At 35.3% G+C, this 27124-nt stretch overlaps 1 protein-coding gene across 1 annotated transcript in view; it reads left to right on the plus strand.

Moving 5' to 3' along the window:
• The window catches only part of GPSM2 (G protein signaling modulator 2), a 48541-nt gene that overhangs the window by 12111 nt on the left and 9306 nt on the right, over nucleotides 1-27124 (plus strand). The window contains 12 exon segments of the mRNA XM_032487239.1: nucleotides 6182-6275; nucleotides 6277-6404; nucleotides 6779-6914; nucleotides 7265-7407; nucleotides 7782-7905; nucleotides 8016-8131; nucleotides 10833-10988; nucleotides 12115-12223; nucleotides 13060-13189; nucleotides 19082-19152; nucleotides 23849-24025; nucleotides 26346-26502. Coding sequence (XP_032343130.1) covers nucleotides 6182-6275; nucleotides 6277-6404; nucleotides 6779-6914; nucleotides 7265-7407; nucleotides 7782-7905; nucleotides 8016-8131; nucleotides 10833-10988; nucleotides 12115-12223; nucleotides 13060-13189; nucleotides 19082-19152; nucleotides 23849-24025; nucleotides 26346-26502 — 1541 coding nt within the window.

The following is a 27124-nucleotide window of genomic DNA, read 5'->3' on the forward strand; positions in this document are numbered from 1 at the left end:
TTTTAATGCTTTAAGAGCAATAGATAAGGAGGAGTGGGTTGTACCTTTGCCTATAGGAAGGTCTTCAATCCATCCTTTTGCCATGACACAGCATAGGTCAAACATGGTTATACATTGATACAGGACTTCACCAAAAGAAATTTAAAATTCTTAACTGTTTTTAGTAAGACTATTACCACACAAATCTCTGGTTCCATCAGTGCTGTTAAATCAACATTATGTATACCAATTGGTTGCAGGTAGTAGTTTCTATCCCTTGTGTTAGGAGTCATGGCCTAGTATAGGTTATTTTTCTACTCTCGTAAACAATTAGCATGTAATGTTTTATCCATCTGGTTCTTCCATTGTGGAGGTCCTCATCTATCTCTGGAGGAGTTTCTGTGGCACAACGAGTTTGTAATTTTGAAATGAAATAAATCTTCAGACACAAAGAAACCTCCTGAGAGAGATGAGAATGCTTTATGAAATATTTTGCAACTTATTTGTGAGAGTATAGAGAAATGGGGACTGGTAGTAAATGGGATTGGTTTCTAAACTTTTGAAAAGTGTATTAATGATTTTAAGTAATTATTGTTTTTTTTAAGGTATGATAGTATTGTGATTATATTTTTTGAAAATGACTCCTTATCTTTTAGAGATACAAACTAAAATACTTACCAATGAAGTCACTTGCTTTCTGGTACATACTTTGAAGAATCTGGAGTTGGAAAGTGAGGATAGAAGTAGAGACAAAACATGTATTGATAATATCATATCATGCCTTGGTAATTGTTGATATTGAAAGATGGATGTAACAGGTTCATCATTTCTGGTTTCTCTGGTTTTGCATTTCACTGAGAAATGTTCTTGTTCAGACTTACTATGAATAATCAATACTTTAAGAATTAGATTATTGCACGTAAGTTCTAAAGGAATACAATTATGTTGTTGAATTCTTAAATTTTGCTGGATAAGTATAATTGTTAGTAATAATCTTTCCGAAGACTAGTTTGCGGTAATGTGTGATGGAATGAGCACTGGATCTGGGGACAAATACAGGATTTCATTTCTCAGCTTTGCCATCATATGATCTTAAGCGGGTCACTGAGCGTGTTTCCCCTTCTGTAATAAAACCCATCTCAGAGGGTTAGAGAATTACATTTGATATAATATATGGTAGAATTACTTTTAAAACTAAGTTACCAATCAAAATTTAAATTTAAATTAAGATCATTTTGCGCTTTCCCTTTTACAAAGTAAACTAGAATAACTGGATGTACGTGGTGAGTTGAACGGATGGAAATTGTTTGTGGGTGCTGGCTAGGACTGGTAATGGGAAAGATCCACCCCCAGTTAGAACACATGGAAGGTGGAGCTAAGGTCTGTAATGAGAGATTCGACAGCCACAGAAATTAGAGCACACGTGAAGAGGCAGAGCACTCCTGTTTTGATCTTAAGTCCTGAATCCCATCACTTATTCTTAATTAGTATGTAAGTCATTTGAAGGGAGAGTCAGATTTGGGCAAAATTGGTATTAAATTTTAAAAAATAATGTAACATCAAGATTTAATCCTCCCTTGCTTTTGTTGATATACTATAAACACAAGAAACCAAAAATGAGGTAAAGAAAAAGTTAAGTTTAGAAGAAAAGTAAAAAGTAATAAAAATATAAAAATTAAAATAAATTGAAGTAACATGAGTTTGTGCAGAAAATGAGGAATTAAAGCTATAATGTTTAATGTGTTAACTAAAATGAAAACATTTCAGCCAAGGATAGCAGTGCTATATTTATAGTTACCAGAAACGTACTGCTTATACGATTAGATAGGCCATTAGGAAGAATAAAGGAACTTTGTATGTGGGATGTCTTTTAATGGAGAGCTATTTTCCTGGCTTGTCTTCTACTCTGTGTATGTTCCTCGTTTTCAGCCCAACTGGTTAAACAAATGAAGTAATTCTATTCTCTCACAGAGACAGAGGGGATATGAAATTACTTTCTCTGTTACTATTTAATGATCTTCTAAAAAATTTATAAACCAACCTGCCTTGACTGTTTTGCAATTAGATATATTTGAGGTGTGTTAGAATAAATTCATAAACTAGAGAATTTTGAGCTTTATTTTGGGCATTCGATACTGAAATGACTTTTCTAAGGTAGATTCTTCTGTAGGGCAGCCTCACCCCATGCCCTTCAAGGACAGCTGAGTAGCTGGTAGCGTTCCAGTTGGCTATCACTGTTTCCAATGAGAATTATGTAAAATATCTTTTAAATAATTTGTAGCTCTTATGATACCATTCAGCCTATAACTAAATGTTGCTGGCTGCAACATCATTTGGATTGATGGTTCCATTATAATGTGTAAGTTTAAATCCAAAAGGTCAAATATTTGTGGTAAAGATATTTATTTGAAGAAGATTCTTCTTTGTTTTATATGGATATGCTGTTGTTAACTTCTAGTTTTCACATGTCTTACTTACTAATGTGTTGACAAAAAAATTAATCAATAGTCAACCTTAGAAAGAAATGGAGAATTTTATTTGAGCTAACCTGAGGATTGTAACTTGGGAGATAGTCTTTTAGAAAGCTCTGAGGACTGTTCCACCTGTTAGAGGTCAAGGCGCAGTTATGTAAGTTTTTGAGACAAAGGCTTGTACATCAGAATAACACATTGACAGTTTACATAGTCCAGCAAGGCGAGTAGTGGATTATTGTGACTCCTTATGGGACTGAGAAAGGAATGTTCTAAGGAGTTACTTTGCTGGCTCCAGGAAGAATTGCTTTTTTTTTTTTTTTTTTGGCAAGTAGGCATTCCTGTGTCTTCTTAGGGAATCTAGTTAATGTATAGTGCAAATGCACAATGCACACCAAAGGGGAGAGGGTAGTGACTCAAACAGCAAAAAGAAACGTTAATTTTTTTGCCCTGCCTTAAAAATAACTTTGTTTCATCGATAGCCTTATCCCTCATTTCCTGGCAGCAACCTAATTGTCCTGAACTGATGTTCTGTGTGTGACTGTCTCTCTACCTCTCCCTCAGTGAAATCATGTGCCATCATTAGTATTCCATTTGATGGTGGCATCTAATTTTTTTCACCAACACTCTGTTAACGGACATTTAAATTGTTGGTAGTTTTTTTGCTGCTGTGAACATCCTTTGAGTTTATGTACGTACAGCTTTAAGATAAATTCCTGGCAGTGAAATTGCTCAATATATAATTTTTTTACTTAATTGGTATGCTTAAATTAAGTTTTTTAATTAAAAAATAATGTATTTTGTATGTAGAAACATCTTTTCTGATTTTTCCCCCCATGATTAGTCTTAGAGATTCAGTGGCTTCAGTATTTAGACAAATAAAGACAACTAGTTCAGGTGCCTCATCTAGCAGAAGAGCCCTTTAATAAAAAGCACATTTTTACATATTAATCTTTTGCTGACTCACTTATCTTTACACACAGAATATACCAGTAACCTCAGAAACCTTAAGCAAAAATAATCTTTTTCTTTTATGAAATCTCATCTTCAAAATACAGTTCTGAAGGGCAGTTTTCACTTGTGAGACAAAAATAGGCTTTATTAATTTGAAATGACGTATAAAGAAACATATATATAGCAATTTAAGGTTTCTAATAAACTGATTTATTTTTCCATGTGCTGTAGACCTCCCTCTCCATATCTAATTGACTTGGTCTAATGTTGAAGCAAAATGTTAAAAAGAGATTGCATTATTTTACCTTGATCCATAAAGTGAGGGTGAAGTCACTAGTCTAACCTTGAACCAACAGAAGCTTTTGGCTAAATCACTTGAATTATTTAAAAACAAAAAAAGATACCTGGATATAAAACATGAAAATTACCTGTTAGATAGATATGTATATGTGTGTATATATGTATATGTATATATATTCCCATACATCTGCTTATTCTGAGCCCGAAGTCTGCTTTGGACCTTTGTAATTGGATCTATTAGTCTTAGTCCAGACTTTTCTTTTAGCTTCATCTGATTTATTTTCCACTTTTACAATTCCATTTTAATTTATAACTCTAAAGAACTTTGAAGTTTTATAGATTTTATAGGCCAAAAGATAGCACCTGAAGAAATATATTAATTGACCTGCTACTAAAAATACAAAAGTATAATATAATATTAGAATAAATTTAGGGTGAATGGTAGTTTAATTTACATTTCCTGTTAAGGCAGTGATTCTCAACCCTGGCTTGTCCGTTGGAATTACCTGGGGGCTTTTAAACAATGCTGAAGACCAGGCGTCATACCCCGGGGGTGGGACCCAGCACTGAGAGTTTTAAAAATCACTCCGTGTGAGCTCTGCTGTTGTGCATCCTGGGTGAAGAACCACCGCTGTGGTAGAGTTGCTCAAAGCTAATTCTAGGAAGGAGAAACTCAGAGCTTCTCCAAAAATTAAAATGCCTGATGAGCTAAATCACAGTTTTCCAAAGGGTGGTACTGGTGTACCTGCTGGTGGTACATAAGGTAATTTTACTTACTTTTTTATTTTAATAGTTACGTATTTGTTTTAATGTGTGTTACAAAATAAACGTAAGTATCACATCAGACTCACAGTTTCACAGATACTGCTTTGGATGAAGCTGTATTTTTTTTATTTTAATGGCATGTGCCAATTTAAAGGAATTTTCCAAATTATAGAAGCATGTTTAAGTGAGTGTTATTTCATAGACATGGCAGAAATCACGAAAATGTTGAAGAAACAGTGGCAGCTTTGGTTAAGGGTACCTACCAGAGTTTAGGATAAGAACCTGAAGTATTGGTGCTTTTTCTCCTAGATATATTTATGGTAACTTAAATTTTTCTGGCTTTTAAAATTCAGTGACAGACTTTGAGAATTAGAATTTCTGCAAATCTTTAAATCATTGCTTTCTAACAAAGTTTCTTGACACTTAATTCTCTCATGGAAGTGTACCTTGTGCACCAAGATATTCTGCTCCTCTGTTTGTCTAAGGTGTAAGTGATCCTGTGGTGGTGAGAAGAGGATGAGGTAGAGATATGTGGTAGGAGGGCTCGATGGACAATTTGAGTAGATCACCTGGATACCTGGATAGAGAGGAGTATTAGTTATAGGACTTCACCTCCCACAGGCACCCCTCTTCTCCCCAAACGCTCAGGAAGTCTGTAAGTCTGCCACAACTCAGAACAGTTTAGGAAACACTACTTTGGTCCTTTCATTGGTAAAGTTGGTTGCTCTGGGTGGGCCAATTAGAATGAGCTCTGTGGATGAAAAAATTAATCAGTCGATCTAAGAAAGAATCAGAAATTTTTGTTCAAGCCAAATTGAGGATTATAACATGGGAACAGTCTCCTAGAAAGCACTGACAACTATTCCGCCTGTTGGAGGTAAAAGCATAGTTATATAATTTTTTAAAAAATTGAAGTATAGTTGATTTACAATGTGTCAGTTTCCAGTGTACAGCATAGTGATTCAGTCATATGGTATCACTTACATGTGAAATCTAAAAAAAAGACAAATGAACTTATTTACAAAGCAGAGTCATAGACACAGAAAACAAATTTATGGTTACCAAAGGGGAAAGATAGGGGGAGGGATAAATTGGGAGTTTGGGATTAGGGGATACGAACTACTATATATAAAACAGTTATATAAATTTTTGAGACGGAGGGCTGTACTTTCGATGATGTATTATTGACATTTTACACAATCCAGATCTACACGTACAAAGCAAGTAGTGGATCATGGGTCATTGTGGCCCCTTACAGGATTAAGAAGGAAGGTTATCTCCTAAGGAGCTGTGAATCCTTGATGAGATTAAGAAGAAATGTTGCCTTCTAAGGAGGTCTGGTTAATGCAGATGCACAACGCATACTAAAGGGGAGAGAAGGAAGCCCAGCAGGCAAAGGAAAATTTTATGTTTAAATTTTTCTCATCTTGCCATAAAATGTGAATTTTATTTCATTAGCTTCATATAGAGATACTTAGCTATCCTATAAAAAGACCTCTGTGGTTCAGAGACATATGAATAAGCAAATTAGCTTTTGCTATAAATAATAATAGTTTACTATTTTATCCAATAATGTAGATTAACTCAATTATGGAGGCATCTTCTAAGCAACAGTAGCCACAGTCCATGTTTAAATTATATTACTAGAAGTTAAAAACTGTGATGCAGTTGTAATGTAACGTTGTAAATGTCTGTCCTATATAATTTTATAGAATGGAAGCTTCTTGCCTAGAACTGGCCTTGGAAGGGGAACGTCTGTGTAAATCCGGAGATTGCCGGGCTGGTGTGTCATTCTTTGAAGCTGCAGGTTCAAGTCGGAACTGAAGACCTAAAAACACTTAGTGCTATTTACAGCCAGCTGGGCAATGCTTATTTCTATTTGCATGATTATGCCAAAGCATTAGAATACCATCATCATGACTTAACTCTTGCAAGGTAATTAATTTAGGTTTTTTCATACTCTTTCTCCCTGAATTAACTGTCCCTTTAAAAAACACTTTCATTCCATTAAAAAAAAACTAACAGTACATTTACTGAGTTCCAATTCATTAGCATTGCATTTTAAAACTAATCTTTAGGTTAAACAGTTTCATTAAATAAATGAATAGCAGTGAAAAGACCTATGGAGTTTAATTAAATGAATGAAATTAATTAAATTTAAATACAGAAATGTAAGTTTAAAATTTTTATTAAAAATAGGTTTCAAGGTCTTTCTTACCTTAAGCCTGTCAGTTGTTCTCTAGGGAAAACTATTCTGGCTGCTTTATATTTTAACACACCATTGGCTTGCTTTCTTTTTTTCTTTCCAGGACTATTGGAGACCAGCTGGGGGAAGCCAAAGCTAGTGGCAACCTGGGGAACACCTTAAAGGTTCTTGGGAATTTTGATGAAGCTGTAGTTTGTTGTCAGCGACACCTAGATATTTCCAGAGAGCTCAATGACAAGGTAATAAGGAAACATTAGATGGTAGGCCAAATGTTTGCACTGAAACTGCTTTGTGTTTTAATTCTATTCAATTATTCTGTAGTTTATCTAAAAGTTAATACCAAAAAACTTTTCTGTAGAAAAGTTGAAGAAAAAGAAACACATAATACAAATTTTTTAGTAGGTGAGAAAAAGGAAGCAGTGAGAGGTCCTTCTTTCGTAAGTAGTCATTTGTCGGGTCCTGTATGGATGGCTACTAGGTACACGTTTCTTCCCCTTGACTATAATATCGAGGATATTATGAATATATGTGATAAGTAATATAATACCTGGCCTCTGATTTCAAAATGTAAACTGTTACCTTCGTCTAGGTGGGAGAAGCAAGGGCACTTTACAACCTTGGAAATGTGTATCATGCCAAGGGGAAAAGTTTTGGCTGCCCTGGTCCCCAGGAGGTAGGAGAATTTCCAGAAGAAGTAAGAACCGCTCTGCAGGCAGCCGTGGATTACTACGAGTAAGTGTAGTAGCAGTCCCCTCCCTCCCTGGGAAAGCTTTCATTTAAGCTGCAGACCAGTGCCACTTAGTGGCACAAACAAGAAATGTCAGTGGTTAGTCTAAAGTTATTTTGGAGTACAGTAGAATTTCATAGAACTTCTCAGCTAGCTATAGGGGTTCTAAGATTAACTCTGCCTGTGACTCTGGGCAGAAACCTACCTGAATATCTGAGTAAAATGTTCCCAGCTATTTCCTATAATCACCCTCCATCATAGATTTCTTTAAAATGTGGCACATTAAATTTTTTTTTCTGATAAAAAGAGATTTGTAAATAAAATCAGGTAATTATTTTTCCTTAAATTTATTTTTTCACAACTTTTTGTTATCACTTAGGGAAAACCTATCACTGGTGACCGCTTTGGGAGACCGAGCAGCCCAGGGGCGTGCCTTTGGAAACCTTGGAAACACGCATTACCTCCTTGGGAACTTCAGGGATGCAGTTATAGCTCATGAGCAGGTATGTGCAAGGCTTTAGAGCCAGGTTATTTTCTCCATCAGTTTTGAACAGTGATTAGATTATTCTTTAGTTTTATTATAGTTATATCTAATTAAAATTTTCTGTTTCAGCGTCTCCTTATTGCAAAAGAATTTGGAGATAAAGCGGCTGAAAGAAGAGCATACAGCAACCTTGGAAATGCATATATATTTCTTGGTGAATTTGAAACTGCCTCTGAATATTACAAGTTAGTCTAATATTTCTGTAGATAAATGTAAAATGAGTAGCTGTGCAATCCAATAGATCATAGGCTTTGGGTTTTAACCGTTTTTGCTGCACACTAGCAACAGGACCGTGGCTTTCTAAGTCCCAGTTTTCTCATCCGTAACAGAAGATACCAATACTTTGCTTTTGGGATTGTTGTGAGGATTGAATGAAAGAATATATTAAGCACTTTTTTAGCGCAGTACATGACACACAGTGCTCAATACATCCTGCCGTACCTAAGATTTAATAGCAGCAGTATGGCCCTTGATTTTTTATTAGCTTTTATCTTTAAATCTAATTGTTTTTAAATGAATTTCTAAACTTTTAAAGCCTTTTAAACCTGTTTATCATGTGTGGTGTGTATGTTTATATGCTTCAGCACCCCCACCTCCCCCCCCCCACCACCAATTACAGGTTTGCAGAGAGGCCATAAGAAAGCCTGGTTAACAGATAGAAGCCTAGTTTCCAGCAGTGATCATTGAATTGTTTTCCCCACCATCGATCCTACTGGCTCATCCAGCAGTTCTCCTTTCAGCCTCTCTCTGCCCATCTTTGATTCTCACTATAAGCTGAGGCTCCATTCTTTTATTTGAGGAGTTAGAAATCCCAGCTTCTTCAATGGCAGGGTCTTTCTGCTGTATCAGTAGACTTGAAACACAGATGATAGTAAAGTTCAGACTGCTTCATATTGCCTGTGCTGTGCTTTCTAGGTGGTTTGCGTTTTTCCTAATTAGTGGGAATTGAAGGCCCATACAGACCTTAGACAGAAGCCAGTCTGAACCAAAGATACACTGATTAATATAATTTTTATTGTTAAAAAATCCAGTGTGAGAGAGCTCTGGATATTTTATCATCTAAAAAAGATAAAACTGCTTTAGGTCCATCTGAAAATCTAGAATGTCACCCCACCCTCCTTTAAACTTTGACTAATGGTTGATAGTTGTTGGCTATTCTAACTGACTGAGTTAGATGTGAAATATCCTTGCAAATGAAACATAGTACTATACAAGGAGTATATATTTTTATTTTATTTTTCACTTTTTATTTTTTAAACTACCTTTAAAAAATTATTTATTATTGTAATTTTTTTTATTGGGGGGGGGTAATTAGCTTTGTTTATTTTTAGAGGAGGTACCCGGGATTGAACCCAGGACCTTGTGTGTGCTAAGCAGTGTGCTTTACCCTTGAGCTATATCCTCCCTTATTTTGATTTTAAATATGAAAGTTTCATCTATTTTAAATTTAAAAAGACATAGAAGCGTTTCAGTTAATAAATGATGTATTTGTATTAAATACTGAACAGTTCTGTAATAAAGTGGGTGGTGGCTACTTGACTAAAGAAGCATGAGTGAAAAGGAATGAAACTTACTGGCCCACACACCCACAAGCACGGTAGAACTCATAACTTTACACATATTCCAAAAATATTGGTTAAAAGTATTTTCGGAACTCTTCTTTGGAATTGTTTTCAGGGCCACACAAGAAGACTATCTTAACATTATAGATCTGTACCCTTTAGGACAGAAAGCAGTAGTGTGGTAAACCTACTTTAGTGATTGAATTTGGTTCCAGAAAGACGTCCAACCATTTACAAATTAACTGTACTCTCAAAGAGTAATGATGATGTGTCAGAAGAGGTTGTGCCAGAGGATCTGAAGGGAATTCCAGAAGTCTTCCAAAAATGTCTCAGAGGGCAGGCAGTGTTAGAATAAGTGTGTAGCCTCCTAAGGTGACAGCTTTGAAGGTATCATCATTAAATATGTAATTTCAGGTTTGTTTGCCTAAAAATCTATCAACATTATCATATAGTTATTTTTCATATGGTTATAAATAATATGATGTATTTATACTGTTCGGAGGAAATTATAGGAAACAGTCATTTAAATTACTGGATCCAAAAGCATCTGTAGGTTTAAGCACCGTTAACAGTGAGACAGTGCTAACAGGTATTGGCATCTACTGTGAGCAACATGCTGTTCTAAGCACACTGTATATACTAATTCGTTCAGACCTCACAAAACCCTGTGAGGTGTTTCCTCTTATTTTACATATAAGGAAACTAGTGCATGTGGAGAGGTGAGTGACAGCCCCAAACGCAGAGGTGGCACCTGACAAAGTTGGGATCTGAACCCAGACAGTCTAGCTCTAGGGTTCATGCTCTTAACTGCGACACTAGCTTCTCCTTGATGATCCCATTTGTATTAGATAGAATTTGGTTAATTTAAATGTAGTATTTAATATTTTTCATGAATTGGTGGTTAGTGGCCTACACATAAGAATTTTAACTAAGTATTTTCAATTTTGACAAAATGTAAAGGGAACAATGTGATTGAAAAGAGAGGTTACGTGGATGAAGGTCACTTACTTCAAGTTACTGCACTACAACAGGGAAAGTTTGTTTATGATAAAAATAATATGCTGATCTTTAGAGGCGTGCGGTCTCATGTCAGTTCTCCTTTTCTCTGGGGAATTAATGAGCCTCTTAAATTTATTGTTAAATTTGGATTTGCTTTTTGTGTTTCAAAGACTTCTTTTCATTTTCTCTAGAAGTAATGGAGAAAGTATGAGATACTAGCCTCTAAAATAGACTTACTTTAAAGGCAGGAGGAAAAATCAGTTTTATGATTATTATAGTCAAAAATAAAAGTGCTCAGTATGTGAGAGTTAATTTCTCCTTTCAGAAAGACACTGCTGCTGGCTCGGCAGCTGAAGGACAGAGCTGTGGAGGCGCAGTCCTGCTACAGTCTCGGGAACACGCATACTTTACTTCAAGATTATGAAAAGGCCATCGATTATCATCTGAAGCACTTAGCAATTGCTCAAGAGCTAAATGATAGGTAAGTTACACACTTTTTTACATAGTTATGATAAAATATAGATACATTGTTGAATCCCTAGAATTTTCCATTTGTCTTTAAGAAGAGTTTGTTTTCTTTGTTTTCTCTTTAATTTCCTTTTAAGGAATTTCCTGTTTCAGTAACATCCTCTGTATGTTACTGTTTGAAGAGCTAGCACGTGTTAGAGGATTAGACTGGTTCCACATAACCTTGAGCTGAGATCAGTGAACAGGCCACAAACTCAGTTGCCTGCAAAGGTCCTCCTGACTAGATCAGTGTGGGGATTATGGTGAAATTAGATATTAGGCCAATGTTAAGGGGATAGCTGCTGTTCAATTCTAGCCACGTGTCTGAGGGTCTGTTATGTCCAGAGCATCCTCTTTTTTCAAGAGAAGCTGGAAGTCCTGAGCTTTATATCAAATCTTCTAATTTTTAAGTGTTGATGGCTCTCTTTTTTTACTGTATGAAAAAACAGTTTTGTGCAGGACTTCAGTTTGTCACATTTGCTTTAGTAAGGCAGACTTTTATCTCAGTATGGAGAACTTCCCTGTACAGTTATTAAAAATGAAGTATGCTACTTCAAGAGGGAGTGAGTTCTCTCTTCCTTGTGATGTTCAGAGAGACTGAATGATTACCTGGAAGGGCTGTCATAGAAAGAAAATGGGGTAGTTGAACTATAAGACCTATCCCTGAGACTTTGTTTGATAGCACACTGCGTGTTTAAAATGAAAACTGCATGTTTTCATTTTAAAACTTCACTCTGAGTTCAGTATTATCTGGGTATTCCAATACAGTTGTCTCTCAGTATCCTCAGGGGTTTGGTTCTAGGACCTCCGTGGATACCCAAAGCCATGGAGGCTCAGGTCTCATATAAAATGGTGTGGTATAGCTGGCCCTCCATATCTGGGAGTTCTTCCAGTTGTGGTTGGTTGAATCCATGGATGCAGAACCCAAAGATAATGGCTGCCAACTTTCTGTCTCTAGTATTATGATAGTTTGTTCTTTGTAAGAAAGATCAAATAAATCCAAAGCATTGTTTATACCTCTGATTACTACTAAATAGATTTTACTTCTCACACAGACCTCCTTCCAGATAACTGCATGTTAGCTTTGAATTATTTTGTAGAATTGGTGAAGGAAGAGCATGTTGGAGCTTAGGAAATGCATACACAGCTCTAGGAAATCATGATCAAGCGATGCATTTTGCTGAAAAGCACTTGGAAATTTCAAGAGAGGTATGAAACTAAAAAAATTTATCTGTGCTGTTGTGATTCACAGATCTGCAGCCCTCTTATTTTTCTAGAATGCTCCTATATGGCTGAGTAATAAATTTAATTATATGTTCTCTTGGTGTAAGAACTACATAAAACATTCTGAGATACAGATCAGAGGTATATTTGCACTGGCCTTGATATAGGAAGACAGGAAGGTAAGGCTGACATGGAGGAATGGGAAGATTACTGAAATATGCCTCCAGTGTACCCCCACCTCTACATGGAAGAGTAGTGTGGTATGAAAGGAAGAACATGGTTTATGGAATCAAGGACTGGTTCCTGTTACAGTTCTGCCACTTGCTGGCTATTTGTGGCTGGAAACCTTTTCTGAGCCTCATTTCTCTCACCTGTAAAATGGGAATAATAATAATAATATCTACTTTGCAAATTGTATAATGTGTACTGTTGGTTAAATAAATAAATACTAACTGTTCCTATAGTGTGGGAATAAAGTATTCTGAAGAAATTTTATTCATGTGATACCAAGTTAACATGTCACAGTCATTTATATTACTATTTAATGTGATCATAGAGATTAAGAGCAATCTAATATTTAGAGAAGAATTTATAGAATATATAGCTATCCTACTGCCATATTTTAGAAACTTCCCTTTTCTTTCTTCTTTAAAATACTATTAAGGGAAAAACCCATTTCACCTGTAATGTTATAATTCTAAAATAACTATTTCATTTCTCTATATTTTTTTTTCCAGTTTCAGGTTCACAACATTTTCAACGAGTCTTCACCATCCTTTACTTTAAATACGACTCTAAAATGTAAATGCTTGTGCTTGTAGGTTGGGGACAGAAGTGGTGAACTAACAGCACGACTGAATCTCTCAGATCTTCAGACGGTTCTTGGTCTGAGCTACAGCACAAACAATTCAATAATGTCTGAAAATATTGAAATTGATAACAGTTTGCATGGTAAGTATTAGGTCCTCAAAACCCAGTTTCCTTGCCCTCAAGATTTGCATTTAAATTACTTGTGTCATGTTTACCTCATCCAGAGAGATATACACCATAGGAAGTTCAACTTTCATACCTCTTCGCTTTACCTGTTAATTCATTAATATAGAACACAGTATTTTATAGCTTTTATCATGAACTTAAAAATGGTAAAGGTATAATTATTTTCTTTCGTAAAAAAGTATTTAAATTTTGTATCTCTAGACTCAACTCAAAAATTTATCAATGAAAATGCAAAAATTAAAACATTGTATTGTTTATCCTTTTTATTTCAAATGTTTTTACATGTTTGTGTTTAGCTTTTTCTCTCCCCTATTTCATTTCTAAAGTGAAATCTCTTAGGATTTTTTTTTTTTTTTTAAGTTTAGAAAACCCGGGAAATTTTCTTTAGGTGCTGGTTTGGTTTGACATTGCTATAGGAAAAAACATGCTATAATGTCTGAAAGTGAAAAATAATCTAGTTTTGGTTAAAGAAATAAAAAGGAACCAGACTAGAATCACATTTTTGATTCTAATGCTAAAAAATTCTCAGTCTGAAAAAAATTACTGACACAGACAGATGTTTTGAAGTTGAAAGTCAGTGAAAAATCTAGCTTTTATCTTTCCAATTTCCTTCTCTAAACCCATACAAAAGAAAAGAAAAAAAAATTAGTGGCCAGTCATCTGATCAAGACTTTGAAAAATGATACTGAAGTATGAACAGTGTAGTAAGTTGGACTGTGTGCTTTGTAGTTGAGTAATAGGCTAAAAAATTTTCCTTTATTTAATTCTCAAATAGGTTATGCTGTAATAGCTCTCATATCTTAACAAAGCATCACTTGTCCTCATGGACCCCTCAAGCTTATAGACCTATTCCTTTGTTCCCCTTTAAACAAAACTTGAAAATGATATTACTGTTCATTGTCTTTACTGCCTCACCTCCCATTCTCTCTTCAACCCACTGGGGTCTGGCTTTGGCCCCATCATGACACTAAAGCTTTTTCAAGGTTGCCAGAGACCTCCATCTTACCAAATACCTTGATTAGTTATAGATGTCAGCTTATTTGATTTCAACATTATTTCCTACAGTTGATCATTCCCTTCTGAAAATACTTCATTCATTTGGCCTCCAGGATTACGCGCTTTTTCTGGTTTGCCTCCACCTCACTGGCCACTTTGTTCTCATTATTCTTTCCTCTCTTTCTCATCTTTCCGTCCTTGGCATTTGTAGTGCCTGGGGTTCAGTCGTTGGACCTCTTTTCCCTTCCCTCTCTCCCTCTCTGTTTTCTGCTGATCCATCTCCTTCCTTCCTTCTTGATTTTATCATTATTCCTCCTATCCTACACTCTTGACCAGTGCTTCTAATAGAACTGTTTGTGAGGATGGAAATGGCCTACATCTGCTGTTCAGTATAGTAGCCTCTAGCCATATTGTGGCTGTTGAGCACTTGAAATGTGGCTAGTGCAAAAGAGGAAGTGAATTGTTTAATGTTATTTAACTTTAATTAGTTAACATTTTAAAAGCCACATGTGGCTAGTGGCTACTATATCTTACAGCACAACTCTGGATGATTTCATTCAGTTGGTTGGCTTTTATACCATCAAATGCTGATGATTTGCATGTTGATATTTCCAGTCATAATTTCTCTCTCTCTTGAGTTGGAAATTCATATATTTAACACTTCCATTTAAATATCTAATTGGCATCTAAAACTTAACATGTCCAAAATGGACCTCTTATTTTTTCTCTCCAAACATATCCTTCCTCCAGTCCACCTTATCTCAGGAAATGGTACCACCATTGAATCAAACAAGTGTTCAGGCCAAACACCTAAGGGTCACCTTTGTTTCCTTTCTTCCACTCACTCCTACATCCAACCTGCTACTTTCAAAATATATCCCTAATCTCTCTTACGGTGTGTGCTGCAGCAGTCTTGGTACATTCTCCCGACATCTCCCAGTAGAGCACGAGCCTGCCAGCTGTTCCTCTTGCTTCCATTGTTGATCCCTCACACTGACTCCCTCACAGCAGCCAGAGTGCTCTTTTAAAATGTAAATCATGTCGTGTCATTTCTCTGCTCAAACTCCCCCAGTGACATCCCATCATACCTAGAACAAATCCTCCGTCCTCACCATGGTTAATGGGCCCTGTGTAATTTGGACCCAGCCTACCTACTTCAGCATCATTTCCTACCACTCCCTTCTTGCTCAGTTTGGCTCCATAAAGACAGGTATTTTTTGGTCTCTTATGTTCACTGCTGTATCCCCAGTGCCAGGGAAAGCCTGCTGGCTAAAGGAACAGCAAGAAAACTTTACATTTCTGGTGTTGACTCAAGGTGGAGAAAAGGAGACTTTTATAAGAATCTGAATTCATAACCCTGCCTACATACTGGTTTGGAATTTGATTTATTCTGCCTGTGCAATGTAAGACAGCCCAGTCTATTAAAGTGCTCTGGGTCAGAAATGCTCCTTGGGACTTAGCAGAAGTAAGATCAGATACTTTCTGGAGGAAAGCCACCCTTGATCCAGGCCTATAAAGGCTCACAACAACAACAACAAAATTTACCAAACACCTAAAGAAACAAGCCAATGGGAGTAAGAAAACAAACGAAAGCAAAATTAGATCACCAAGATCTTCAGGTATTAGAATTACTGGATACAGAATTTAAAATGACTACAGTTAAATGTTTACAGGAATAACAGAATTGAAACAAAGGAATAACAAAAATGATCAGGTAGATTTGTGAAAAAATGATAATAGCTAACAATCATTGAGCGTTTACTATGTGTCCAGACAGTGCTTTAAGTGCTTTACCTGTTTTAACTCATTTAATCCTGACAACCCTAGGAAGTAAGTTTCTGTTACCCTTAATTTATAGATGGGGAGAATGGGGCAGGAGAGGTTAAGTAAATTTCCCAGAGTTCTATCCAAGTGGTAGAGATGCGAGTTAAACCTAGTCAGTCTGGCTTCAGAGTCTATGTCTTATCTGATACTTATATCTTAATGTGATTTTAACACTCCTCTCAATAATTGGTAGGTAAAAATCAATCAGGAGTCAGATATCAGTAATAATATAGAGGATTTGACCAGCACAATTAGTGGGGTTGGTCTAACACAGTGTTTTTCATATTGTGTGTTTCACCCATTAATGAGTTGTAAATCAAGTGTTTTCTCATAAACATAGATGCAGAAATTCTAAACAAAATATTAGCAAACCAATTTTTTAAATTTAAAACAAACAGGAATTCAGTGTATTTAAACCAAACAGGAATTCAGTGGATTGAACATTGGGAGGTCAGTTAATGTAATATACCAGTAAACATAGTAAAGGAGAAAATAGTTCAAATATCCAAATATGTTAGTAATTCTATTAAATGTAAATGTTTCATTTAAAGGACAGGAGTGTCAGATTGGTAAAAGAATAAAATCCAGCTAAATGTAAGGATATAGTAAGCCTGAAAATAAAAGGATAGAAAAAGATGTATCATGGAAGAACTAACCAAAAGAAAGCTGGTATCGCTGTATTAATGTCAGGTAAAGTGCACTTTAAGGCAAAAGGTCGTTAGAAATGAAGAAGGTCACTTCTCAATGATTAACAACTCAGGTGACCAGGAAGATAAAAGCCTTAAGTTTGTATGTGCCTAGTAAGCCTAATAGCAAAGCTTCAGTTACATAAAGCAAAACTGAGCAAGCTGAAGGGAGAAATGGGAAAATCCAGAATCATAAGGGGAAATTTTAACACATTTCTCTCAGTAACTGCTCATATCAGAAAACTAAATATTATCAAGGATGTCAGTTCTTCCCAAATTAATGTAAATTCAGTATGCTGCCCAGCAAATTATGACAGTTTTTTCTTGGAACTTGACGAGGTCGTTCATAAACGTATATGAAAGAAAAGAAAGCTGAGAACTCAAAACTGAAACATTCCTGACGAAAAACAAGAAGTGAGAAGTGCTTTCTCCACAGCTATAAAGATGATAAAGCCACAGTAGTTAATACGGTGTGTCACAGGCATAGAGACAGACAGACCGGTGAATGGAACGTAAAGCCTGTATTTGTATTTCTTGCATATGTGGAAATTAATATCTCACTCAAAAATAAATTCTTGATAGATTAAGGATTTCAGTATGAAAGACAGATTTAAAGTAGCAGTGATGGTGATCAGCAGGCCAGCATTTGCTGAGTGCTCAGCACTTACCAGGGGGCACTGTGCTGACCCCTTTGCAGATGATGACACACGTATCATCGCAGTGATGAGAGGTAGGTACTGCTGCTCTTTACAAATGAGAAAACGGAATCACAGAGGTGACTGCCCAAGGTCATATCACGAGTGAGTGACTGGTCTGACTTTAGAGTCCATGTTCAATTGTATGCTGTACTACCTCTGTAAACAAAAGGTATCTTCATGATTTCAAAAGGGAAGGAGTTCTCAAAACACAAAAACAAAACCATTAAGGAAAAGATTGACATTGAAATTAAGAACTTCATTAAAAGTAACCATAAAGAGATAAAACACAAACTGAGAGGACATATGCCGTACCTATGATTAAAAAAGGATTTGTATCCTCAATGTATAAGAACTCCTATGAATTAAAAACAAAACCACCCAACTAAAAAAATAGGTAAAAGCAATGAACAGAAGAAGTGCAAATAGCCCATAATTATATGAAAATGTATTTGCCTCTCTTAATCAGGAGAAACCATAATGAGGAATTATTGATGGATGAGGTGGATGAAGATGAAAAGGCCTGATAATACCAATATTGAAATGGTACAGATAATAGAAACTCTCACACAGTGTTGATGGAGTAGAAGTTGGTGTGCTGGAAAGAGCACTCTGGCAACATTTGGTGGGGGTGGAGCTGTACTGCCCGTGTGATCCAGCAGTTTCACTCCCAGTTACAACACCTGTGACGTCCAGGCTGGAAGGCAGGCTTGCTAGTGCACATGAAGAGCTATTTCCACCTGTCGTAGTATTGCTTATAATGACAGAAAGGAAGAAGCAGCCTGAACATCTGTCACCAACAGAATGCATAAATAATTTCCTAGTCCTAAAATTGTGATGAAAATCAGGCTACTCATACCAACTTGGATGAATCTCATAAACGTGAGGTTGCTTGCTCAAAGGAAGCAAGTTAGAGAATATATACAGTATGAGGCTGTTTCTATAATGTTACATAATAAGCCCCATTGCTTATTAGAGACATATACATATGTGATAGAAATATAAAAAATTATGGAGGCAGAGGGATGTTATTGGGGGAGTTGGCCATGGTTTATTAAGCTGGGAATTAGGTATCATCTGTTCCTTATGTTATGCCTTTTAAAATATTAAAGATTGAATGGATATGGAAATTCTCTATATTTAATAACTTTATTGAAGAAAAATTTGAGTATTTTTTAACTTGTTTTTTGACTGGCAGTAGTATCTAGCATCTAGTGAAATCTTAGAATGGAAATGGGCAACTCAGGAAAGAATAATGGAAATGTTTTGCTTCTTACCTCAAAATTGGAGGCCTTAAGTTTTCCTTATGTTTTTACTTACTTAAACCACTCTACAGTTTGTTTGGGTTGTTTTTTGGAGACTGTATGTATCATACAAAACCAGTTATTATAAAATTGTCTTTTCTAAATTACGGAGTAATGTTAGTAACCAAAGTTACTTTTCAACCAAAATGTTAACTTCCTTACATCAAAACATTTTAGAGTGAGTGTGTATTTTTATATAGGGTGGAAAATTATTCTTCTTAAAAGAATACATATTTATACATGTTTCCTCCTTCCATATGGGTTTGTGTTAAGATGCTGAATTTGCAGTCTTAAGGGCTCCCTGGTTTACTTGAATTAACTTTTTTTTTTTTTTTGACAAAGGTACACGCCCCAAGTTTGGACGCCGACACAGTATGGAAAACATGGAACTTATGAAGTTAACACCAGAAAAGGTTCGCAGTTATATTTTAAATTTCTTGGGCTTTTACAATAAAATATTTTAGAAGCTTTTAACTAAAATGCAATAGTTTAAATAAGCCTTATTCTGTATAAGTATCACTTAAAAATTTACCTTTAAAAACAATCAGAAAAAAGTACAGTGCAAAAAGAATGTATACAGAATGCTACAACTATTTAAGAAAAGTTTTCCTGTATAGCCTTTGTAGAGGCATAAGACATTTCTGGAAGAATATGTAAGAAACTTGCTAGTAACGATTACCTCTGGGAAAAGAAGTGGTGTCCGGGTTAGGAAAAATTATATACTAGTTTAAACTGTTTGAATATTTTACCATGTACATGTATTACTTTGTTCTTTATTGTTTTGTTTCTGCAGTTAAAAAAATTTTTTTTTAATTGAAGTACAGTCAGTTATAATGTGTCAGTTTCTGGTGTACAGCACAAATGTCCCAGTCATGCATATACATACATACATTTGTTTCCATATTCTTTTTCATTGAAGGTTATTACAAGATATTAAATAGTTTCCTGAGCTGTAAAGAAGAAACTTGTTTTTTTAAATCTATTTTTACATATAGTGGCTAACATTTGCAAATCTCAAAGTCCCAAATTTATCCCTTCCCACTCCCTTTTCCCCAGTAACCATAAAATTGTTTACTATGTCTGAGAGTCTGTTTCTGTTTTATAGATAAGTTCATTAGTGTCCTCTTTTTATTTTTAAATTCCACATATAAGTGATATCATATGGTATTTTTCTTTCTCTTTCTGGGTTACTTCACTTATAATGATGATCTCTAGATCCATCCATGTTGCTGCAAATGGCATTATTTTGTTCTTTTTTATGGCTGAATAGTATTCCACTGTATAAATATACCACAACTTCTTCATCCAGTTATCTTTTGATGGACATTTAGGTTGTTTCCAGGTCTTGACTATTGTATATAGCGCTGCTATGAACATTAGGTTGCATGTATCTTTTCAAATTAGAGTTCCCTCTGGATGTATGCCCAAGAGTGGGATTGCTGGATCATATGGTAAGTCTATTCCTAGTCTTTTGAGGAATCTCCAAGCCGTAATATATAATGGCTGCACCAAACTACATAACGCACCAGCAGTGTAGGAAGGGTCCCGTCCCTTTTCTCCACACCCTCTCCAGCATTTATTGTTTGTGGACTTTTGAATGATGGCCATTCTGACTGGTATGAGGTGATAACCTCATTGTAGTTTTGATTTGCATTTCTCTGGTAATTAGTGATATTGAGCATTTTTTCATGTGCCTATTGGCCTTTTGTATGTCTTCCTTGGAGAATTGCTTGTTTAGGTCTTCTGCTTGTTTTTGGATTGGGTTGTTTTTTTATTATGTTGTATGAGCTGTTTATATATTCTGGAAATTAAACCTTTGTCAGTCACATCATTTGCAAATATTTTCTCCCATTCTGTGGGTTGTCATTTTGTTTTGCTTATGGTTTCCTTTGCTGTGCAAAAGCTTGTACGTTTAATTAGGTCCCAATTGTTAATTTTTTGCTTTTATATGTTGCCTGGGTAGACTGCCCTAGGAGAGCATGGCTAAGATTTATGTCAGAGAATGTTTGCCTATGTTTTCTTCTAGAAGGTTTATAGTGTCTTGTCTTATATTTAAGTCTTTAAGCCATTTTGAGTTTATTTTTGTGTATGGTGTGAGGGAGTGTTCTAACTTCATTAATTTACATGCTGCTATCCAATTTTCCCAATACCACTTGCTGAAGAGCTTTTCATCTTTTCTCCATTTTATATTCTTGCCTCCTTTGTTGAAGATTAATTGACTGTAGGTCTGTGGGTTTATTTCTGGGCTCTCTGTTCTGTTCCATTACTTTGGTTTTTTAATTAAAAGATCAAGAAAATCAAAAAAGGATTAGGAAGCTTTTTTTTTTCTCAACTGAGTAACAGCAACATTATTGGCAAGATTAATGATATTTATGATCAAGCTAGTTTAGCTGCATTTTTGAAAAGCTTTTTGTTATTAACTACAAAAAATAACTATTCAAGATGCATCTTCTCAAGCCTTTTTTTTTTTTAACAGAAAAGGGGTTTTATAATTGGAAAAAAGGTTATTGAAAAACAAATCTAGGCTACATTCTTCCAACTCTATTTTAATTTTACATTGTTAAAGTAGGCTCCTTTTCCTTTATGGTATACTTTTAAAAGACACTTTTTATAAAATATGTTTATTATAACAACTTCGGAAACTTCCAACAAGGAAATTGTCAGTAATCCCACATCCCAGTAGTAACTAAAATTACTATTTTGGTATTTTTTTATTTTGCATTTTCATATGAATATTAGATACTGTTTTATAATATGTAGTAATATATCAACATCTATCCATGTCATAAAATATTCTTCTGCCCTGTTGTTTTAATAGGTATGTTTTTGAATATTGATGTTTTTCTGTGTAAAGTCTTCATAAGACCAACACTAACTAATTTGAACTTATATCCACTATTTTTTTATTCTAAACAGTTAAGAGTTGTTTAAAAACTCTTAACTTCTGAAGAGCTTTGTGATTTCCCCCAAATATTCATCTCTTATCTTATGAGTTGTTCTCAAATCCATTAAATCTACAGATTATTTAAAAAAAAAAAAACAGAACAAAATCTTTTAAGTCAATTTAGGTCTCCTTCCTTGTAGTAGGTAGGAACCTATTAATAAGCAGCAAAATTAGTTTGGTACCACTGTAGTAGTGGTACTAAAAGTAAATTCCATGAGAAGCTAACCAGATTCAACCCTGTAATTTTTCCTAAGGGTCAAATGATGATAAAGCTTTATCTATAATTTAAAACATGTTTGCATAGGCAAAACATTATCTAACATGCATCTCAGGAATGTTCTCCTTGGGCAGTCTACCCAAGCAATAGAAATAAAAGCAAGAATAAACAAATGGGACCTAATGAAACTTACAAGCTTCTGCACAGCAAAGGAAACCATAAGCAAAACAAAACGTCAACCTACGGAATAGAAAATTTTTGCAAAAGATGAAACTGACAAAGGCTTGATCTCCAGAATATATAAGCAGCTCATGACTTAATAAGAAAAAAACTAACAATCCAATCCAAAAATAGGCAGAAGACCTAAACAAGCAATTCTCCAAGGAAGAAATACAAATGATCATTAGGTACCTGAAAAAATGCTCAATATCACTAATTATCAGAGAAATGCAAATCAAAACTACGATGAGGTATCACCTCACACCAGTCAGAATGGCCATCATTCAAAAGTCCACAAATGACAAATGCTGGAGAAGCTGTGGAAAAAAGGGAACCCTCCTACACTGCTGGTGGGAATGCAGTTTGGTGCAGCTACTGTGGAAAACAGTATGGAGATTCCTCAAAAGACTAGGAATAGACTTATCACATGACCCAGTCATCCAGTTCCTGGGCATATATCCAGAAGGAACCCTACTTCAAAAAGACACCTGCACCTCAGTGTTCATAGCAGCACTATTTACAATAGCCAAGACATGGAAACAGCCTAAATATCCATTGACAGATGACTGGATAAAGAAGATGTGGTATATTTAATACAATGGAATACTATTCAGCCATAAAAAATGACAACACCATTTGCAGCAACATAGATGTCCCTGGAGAATGTCATTCTAAGTGAAGTAAGCCCTAAAGAGAAAGAAAAATACCATATGAGATCACTCACATGTGGAATCTAAAAAAAAAAGGACATAAATACAAAACAAACAGACTCATAGACATAGAATACAAACTTGTGATTGCCAGGGGGTAAGGGGGTGGGAAGGGACAGACTGGGAATTCGAAATTTGTAGATACTGACAGGTATATGTAGAATAGATAAACAAGATTATACTGTATAGCACAGGGAAATATATACAAGATCTTGTGATAGCTCACAGTGAAAAAGAATGCAACAATGAATATATGTATGTTCATGTATAACTGAAAAATTGTGGTCTACACTGGAAATTGACACAACATTGTAAGCTGACTATAACTCAATTAAAAAAAAAAAACATGTTTGAAGGGGGAACGGTGTAGCTCAAATGGTAGAGTGCATGTTTAGCATGCATGAGATGCATGCAGGAGGTCCTGGGTTCAATCCCCAGTACCTCCTCTAAAAATAAATAAACCTAATGGCCTCTTCCCCCACCCCCACCAAAGTAATTAATACAGTGATAAATAAATAAAATAATTTTTAAAAAATAAAACATGTTTTAGTGGAATCAGTTCTCTGTAATGGTCTTTTCCCCTTGTGATAAAGTTGTCAAAGAGTTCAGTACTACTGCTATATAAGTTTTTAGCTGTTAATTTTTACAGTTAAGAATTCTACATATACCCAAAATTTCCAGTTTTACCAGTTTTTTAAGTAACTCCCATCAAGAATAAAACCTTGGTTCCTTTTCTGGCCAAGTTATATTTTAGACTTACAGCAAACTTTGTTTTTTTATTCTTAGGTTATTAAAAGCCTCCATGTTAATATTTTGATAATGAGAAATTCACAGTATACATTTGGTACAAGCTGTTGAAAATAGTGAGATATACTGGCGGAAAGAAACTTAGTAAGAGATCTAAGCCACTCACCCCACCCCCGTTACTAAATGACGGCAGATTAATATAGGAAGCCTGAGATAGCGTTGGTGTTCTTTTTTTCATGTCCTGTTTTCCATTTATATTTATAATTTTGTAGGTTCAAAACTGGAACAGTGAAATTCTTGTTAAACAAAAACCTCTTATTGCCAAACCTTCTGCAAAGTTACTCTTTGTCAACAGATTGAAGGGGAAAAAATACAAAACTAATTCCTCCACTAAAGTTCTTCAAGATACCAGTAATTCCGTCAATCACCGAATTGCGAATTCTCAAAGGGTAAGTTTAAAATAAGCTTTTGGGTATTGTATTTTGAGTTCCTACATTTTAGTCTTCTTGTATTCATACTTGATTTTTGTAATTATTAGATATTCAGTATAAACTATCTTTGTTATTCAAAGAAGTCTTCTATATTTTCCTATCTTTTCTGTAGTCTTCAAAGCTAGAAACTGTAATTACTCCATTTATAGACAAGTTGCTCCACTACTTTAGACAGTAATTATTTCTTTGTATTTTTTTATGGACGTACAGTCAGTTACAGTTGTGTTTTAAGTCACTGTCATTTGCAAAACCTTTTGTTTCACCAGTGTCTCCCAGTAAAACTATCCTCCATTCAGCTTAGAAGTCAAACTAAATTCAGATACTAAAGGATTTTTAACTACTAATTTAAAATGAAGAGTGTCTGCAAGTATCAACTTCTGTTTATATTAATGAAATTATAATAGAATTTAAAACAATTTTGATGGAAAGTAAGCATAGGAATCAGGTTATTAAATATAACAAAATATTTAGAAATCGGAAAATACCGTGGGTTTACTAAGTATCAGGGCTACCTCTAATTTAGCTACCTTACACTCTGATAAAGCGATCAAAATAAATTACAAAGAAGATACTTCAAATTATCAAATCCATTTTTTAAGCAGTGAGAACCTTTGAAAAAATTGTGTTAGTCTTTTGTTTTTTAACAGAGATTTCTATTGGTCCTGTTGTCAGCATTCCGTTTATGTCTGTGCCCTCGTGGTGTCCTTTGCCTTGATTTTTATAAGTTTTTTAACGTGTTCCTTACATATGCATGGCTAACAAAAAACATTATGGGGTTAATAAAAATGGCTCAAGAATTTTTTATAGATCCAGAGCAGAACTGGGAGGCATACCTTTGTTCAAGGTTTGAGGTCTTAACTAAGCCCACTTAGCCCAACTGGAAGTGCCTATATTTTTGGGGCCTTATTGCGTTTTGATGTTCAGAATTTTGAATTAGAGGCTTTTTGCCCCTAGGGAAAACTCTTTTTGTTAGTGATTACTGCACTTGACTTTGTTAGTGATTACTGCACTTGACTATAGCTTACGTACATACTTATCATTCCCAAACCTCAAGCTTGCCATGTTAAAAACTGTATTCCCTCAAACCCTCGTGTTTTCCTTATTTCAGTTACTACATTGTCACCCAAGCTAGGAATCCGAGTGTCATTTTAGACTCCCTCTCCTTCACTGACCACATCCAGTTAATCCCTGTATTGCTCAGATCTGCACCCCTCCAACCATCCTCCCCCAACCCCCTTAAGGAAAAAAAAAAAAAACTACTCTTGTGTCTTAGTTCACGTACTACTTCATCTCTTACCCGGAGTTTGGAATGGGCACTTGAACTCATCTCTCTCCCTGCTTTACTAACCCCATCAGCCCACTGGGAGGGCCAGTTCTGTTTCTATACAGAACTTCTTAAAACTATTACCAATGCTCCTCTTCTCTCCCATGGGGTAAGTATTGTTAGTATGTCACACAGAGGCCTTTGTTTTGGCTTCTTCTTTATTATCCTCTTCACCACCCCGGCCTACCCCATAGTCCATCATCCCCTGAATACTACCACCTTTGGAATTGAGTGTTAATCAGTATGAAACATCTCTGCCCTGCAATGCTTATTTACTCTTCAGGAGCCAATTCAGGTATCACACAAGTTTCTGCTATTTCATCTAAGAATTAGTTACACCCTTCTCCCGAGGCTCATAACATTTTGTATGTATGTACCTCTATTACAGTATTATCATTATGAAAAATAATTGCTTTTAGTAAACACTGCATTTGTCATTTTAGTTCTGAAGCTTTCCACATAAAGTCTAACAGGTATCCCTCTGTCTCTATTCATTTATTTGAAGTTTGTATTTTTTTCAAGATCTTCAAATCTTTAAGACTTTACAAATCACTATGCTAGAATATACATGCTTTCTTACTTAGTTTATCAGTTCTTAGAAAGATGAGTTTACTTAAATTCTGTTATAGAATCTTATAACTGAACTTTGAATGTAGGATCCATGCCTGTTTACTAATATTTGCATAATTCATTATCCATAGCTGTTCCCTTGAGTCTAAGGTACATATATTTAGCTTTAGAAATATAAGGATAAAAAAAAAAACTAGAAATGCTTTTTGTTGGTTGGATTGAAATAATTTTTTATGACCAATGTTGCCATCTTATATAAAGAAAATGTCAATTTTTTATCTTTAATCTTCATCCTTTACCTTTTGCATTTGAGATATATGATATTGTTTCATTGATGATCTAAGGATAATGCTGGAATATTTAGATTTTCTCTCAATATTTTAGAAAATCAGTGCAGATAGTATTGGAGATGAAGGGTTCTTTGACCTATTAAGCCGATTTCAGAGCAATCGGATGGATGACCAGAGGTGCTGCTTACAAGAGAACTCCGGATCTGCGTCAGCACCTGCATCTTCCACTCCCCCCAGAATAACGCGAAAAAGTAAGTTATTTATGTTTCTCTGACAGTTTGAATAGTTCCCTTTGATATTCTTGTGATTTATTTCTGAGAATTGAGTTCTAATCATAGGAGGCACAATAAGTGAATGTGAATCCAGGTATTTCTGAAATGCTCATACTTGTACAGTTTAAACAAGGTTTTCAGTCCCCATAAGTTTTTCTGTATTTCTAGTCCAGTGCCTTTTCTACTAACTATATCCTACTGCCTCCCTAGTTTCTTCACAGCTGGGAAAAAAATCTAACTTTAAAAAATAGGAAAAAATTACAGATACACATACTGTATGATTCTGTGTAAAATGGAGATGCTTCATGTGTGGATTGGAGAACCTGTGGCTACGGCTGAAGCCAGAGCCTGCCTGAGCCTTAGACAGATCTACAGTAGGTTACCTGACTGTTTCTATTTCAGCTGCCAAAAGACTCCCTCTACCATAGACCAAGACTTGCCAGCAGTGCTTAACTCTAGGTTGAGTTCGCTAAATGTCCTACCCAGGGCATAGAATAAAAATACTGGCCCATTTATTCCTGGTCTGAGAAATTATGTAAGAAAAACAATTTATCTTCTGAAATCTAGCCCTGTACTTTATATAGTTCTATTTTGGGTGGCA

The sequence above is a fragment of the Camelus ferus genome, chromosome 9 (assembly GCF_009834535.1).
Source record: "Camelus ferus isolate YT-003-E chromosome 9, BCGSAC_Cfer_1.0, whole genome shotgun sequence".
Classification (NCBI taxonomy): domain Eukaryota; kingdom Metazoa; phylum Chordata; class Mammalia; order Artiodactyla; family Camelidae; genus Camelus; species Camelus ferus.